We start from the raw sequence: 3,602 nt of genomic DNA on the forward strand, positions 1-3,602 counted from the left end.
GCTTAGTAGTGAAAACCTTTACCTACAAAAACAGATACCTCAACTCAACACGCTCCTTCAACGCAAGTATCCAAGTAAACCATAGCAGAAAGATAACTGCGCCTACACTCTACAGACAAGCCACACAAACTAAAATAAAATACCCTTCTGAAAAAATAAAAATTAAAGAAAGAAAAAGAAATAAAAACGAAACTTAAAACTAAAATGAAAAACAAAAGTTAGAGAGAGAAGAAGATGAAGTGCACTTTCCTACTTTTATTTGTTGCACGCATCCATGGTATAAATCAGAAGGAAAACCAGAGTACTATTATAAGGCCAACAACAAGAACAAAAGAAAAGAAAATACTAGCTAGTTAGCAAAATTCTTATTAACATCAAAACCCCTTTTACCACCCTCCACAATCTTGGCTTAGCTAATTTGTCTTATTCTCCAAGAAGAAGAAGAAGAAGAAGAAGAAGTACAAAAGAAGCATCAAAGAAGAAAGAAGTCATTTTGTGGACTGCTTGACCTTAGATGGACATCTTCAGTTTCAAGCAATTTTTTTTTCTTTGCACATTTTCTTGGTGATATCTTTTGATTTGAGGCCAAAATTTTTGTGGGTAAACTTTAGATGAAGGGGATGCCCTTACCCTTTGATTTTCAGGGGAAGGGGGTGTTAGACTTGGACATTGTGTTAAATAAAAATAGCATCTTGAATTCTTGGAACTACAATAGCAAAGAAAGTTGTTATCTTGTAAATAGTCCGAGTGCTGTACTGGATATTATAAGGAGTCCAAGGCCTGTTACTTCTTCTTCAACCCTGTCTTCATCTTTTGGGGGTGGTGGTGGTGGCGGCGGCGGCACTGCTTCCACAGATACGGCAGGCGCAGTTTCTGCAAACCCATCTTCTAAATGGCAGCAGCAGCAGCAGCAACAAGACAACACCACTGCCACCAGTTCCAATGTAGGAGGAGCTGCTGCTGAATCTGAGCCTCAACAAGTTGCTGCTGCTACAGAAGGGAAGAAATGTGCTATGGAGGAGTGGGAAGGTGGGTTATCAGAGTCAGGAATGGCTTCTCCTTGTCAAGAACAGTCTATACTAGGGTGGATAATGGGTGATGTAGATGACCCCTCTATGTCTAACTTGAACAAGGTGTTGCAGGTTAATGGCCCTATGGAATATGAATTCAATGCAGGATTTGGGGTTGTGGATCAAGGTTTTGGTGTTGACCAAATTGGTTCTAGTAGTTTCATGCCTGCAATTAATAGCTCTTCTGTTTCAAGTTTTCATCCTACTACTACCAGAATGAACAGTGACAAGATTGGCTTGCTTTCTAACATACCAACAAATCTCCCTCAAAATCCAATCTTTCCTTCATTCTCTAACAATCTTGGCCCAGTTTCCTTCAGCCAGACACAACATCAGCAGCAACAACAGCCATTTGAGAGCACAGATTTGAAGCCTCAGAGTTTCCATTCACAGTTCTTGATTAACCAGCACCAAGCACAGATTCCTCAGAACCCATCATTTCTTTTGCCATTGCCATTTGCACAGCAGGAGCAAAATCTTGTCTTGCCACCAAAGGCGAAAAGGCACAACCCCGGGACCCTTGAACAACAGGGCTCTCAGATCTCCCAAGAACTGTTTATAGATGCAGGACAACAGCAGCCACCACCTTCCCATCAGCTCCAGCTGCTTCCCCATTTTAGGCCAGGAGGACCAATAGGTACAAAGCCAAAGATGGTGGGGGAAGAAATGGGGCAGTTTCATCAACTACAACTACAGCAGCAGCAGCAACAACAACAACAACAAGCAATTATTGACCAGCTATTCAAAGCTGCAGAGCTGGTCCAGACAGGGAATCCAGTACTCGCGCAAGGGATATTGGCGCGGCTCAATCACCAGCTCTCTCCAATTGGTAAGCCATTCTATAGGGCTGCTTTTTATTGCAAGGAAGCTTTACAATTGCTACTTCATACCAACACCAACAATTTGAACAACCCCTCTATACCATCTTCTTCACCTTTTAGTCTCATCTTCAAGATTGGTGCCTATAAGTCCTTCTCTGAGATCTCACCAGTTGCACAATTTGCCAATTTTACTTGTAATCAAGCCCTGCTTGAGGTCTTGGATGGGTTTGAAAGAATTCATATTGTTGATTTTGATATCGGCTATGGCAGGCAATGGGCTTCTCTTATGCAAGAGCTTGCCTTGAGAAGTGGTGGCGCACCTACCCTGAAAATAACTGCATTGGCCTCACCCTCCACACATGACCAACTAGAGCTTGGACTCACTAGAGAAAGTTTGATCCATTTTGCTAACGAAATCAACATGGAATTTGAGTTTGAGATTTTAAGCATTGATTCTTTGAATTCAACGTCGTGGTCACTGCCTCCTCTAGTCTCAGAGAATGAGGCAATTGCCGTCAATCTTCCTATTAGCTCATTTTCGAGCTATCAGCTGTCACTCCCGTTGGTTCTTCGTTTCGTGAAGCAGCTGTCACCTAGGATTGTGGTTTCTGTGGACAAAGGTTGTGACCGGACTGACCTACCATTTCCAAACCATGTAATTCAAGTCCTTCAGTCATACTCAAACCTTCTCGAGTCGCTAGATGCTGTAAATGTGAACTTTGATACCCTCCAAAAGATTGAAAGGTTCTTGCTCCAACCAAGAATTGAGAGAATTGTAATGGGTCGATTTCGTTCCCCTGAAAAGACGCAGCATTGGAGGGCACTGTTTTTGTCATCTGGACTCTCCCCATTACCTCTCAGCAATTTTACAGAATCACAGGCCGAGTGTGTGGTGAAGAGAACTCCTGTTCGGGGTTTCCACGTAGAGAAGAGGCAGTCTTCGCTTGTTCTCTGCTGGCAGCGAAAGGAGCTCATCTCAGCTTCAGCTTGGAGGTGCTGAGGAAAAGCAATTAAATTTGCAGTTGCCAACCAACCAAGGTGCTGCAAATTCACTATCACTGTTTTAGTATCTGAACCTTTATGTTTTTCTTGCCCGTAATTTTCATTTGCTAATTTTTCTTGTGGCATAGGCAGATTGTGTCGGCGTTATAAGAACAATCAAACATTCTGTTAACTAGTATTTTACCATAGTTCCTTATCTCGGGGTCTTTGTTTAATTGTGGTATTACTGTGATGGAGCTCTATAATTTTCTGGAGGTAGGCATATATCCGCTGTTTCTAGTTATGCTGGGAACCTTGTTGTACTCTTGGCAACATTACAAAGCCAGAAATCGGAAAAAGATGGAATGTTAACTCATTTCATTGACGTGCTTGTGTATATTGCATTGATCATCTCATGACATGTTTTGCTATTCCATGATATCTTATCTGTGACATGGGTGAATCTTCTGTTTAAGTTGCTAATATATGTTATTGTTCTGTCTGTAGCCCTCTGCCAACCTTATATTTGCTCAAACTCTTGCTCTTCTTACAAATTTAAAGATATATCATCTGTATTAGTTATCCACCTGACCACTTCCTTAACTTGTTCACTGGAATTCCACTCTTTCAAACCCCCACACAATGAAGGAATTACTAAAAAATACAAAAGAGATGTATGAGAAGTTACACGAAAAACATCCTCATGTATTATGGAGAAGGATGATGAAAC

General features: G+C 41.5%; 1 protein-coding gene across 1 annotated transcript; it reads left to right on the plus strand.

Annotated features, from left to right (window-relative positions):
- The first annotated feature begins 231 nt into the window (after positions 1-231).
- LOC109219447 (scarecrow-like protein 22) lies at positions 232-3,325 on the plus strand. The gene has a single exon (XM_019383907.1). It carries the CDS (start codon positions 612-614, stop codon positions 2,889-2,891), a length of 2,280 nt encoding a protein of 759 aa, XP_019239452.1. The 5' UTR covers positions 232-611; the 3' UTR covers positions 2,892-3,325.
- Positions 3,326-3,602: the final 277 nt, after the last annotated feature.

This window comes from Nicotiana attenuata, unplaced genomic scaffold (genome assembly GCF_001879085.1).
Source record: "Nicotiana attenuata strain UT unplaced genomic scaffold, NIATTr2, whole genome shotgun sequence".
Lineage (NCBI taxonomy): Eukaryota > Viridiplantae > Streptophyta > Magnoliopsida > Solanales > Solanaceae > Nicotiana > Nicotiana attenuata.

Excerpts from the sequence above, each read along its gene's own strand:
- LOC109219447 (XM_019383907.1), top strand. The coding sequence starts at position 612 with ATGAAGGGGATGCCCTTACCCTTTGATTTTCAGGGGAAGGGGGTGTTA.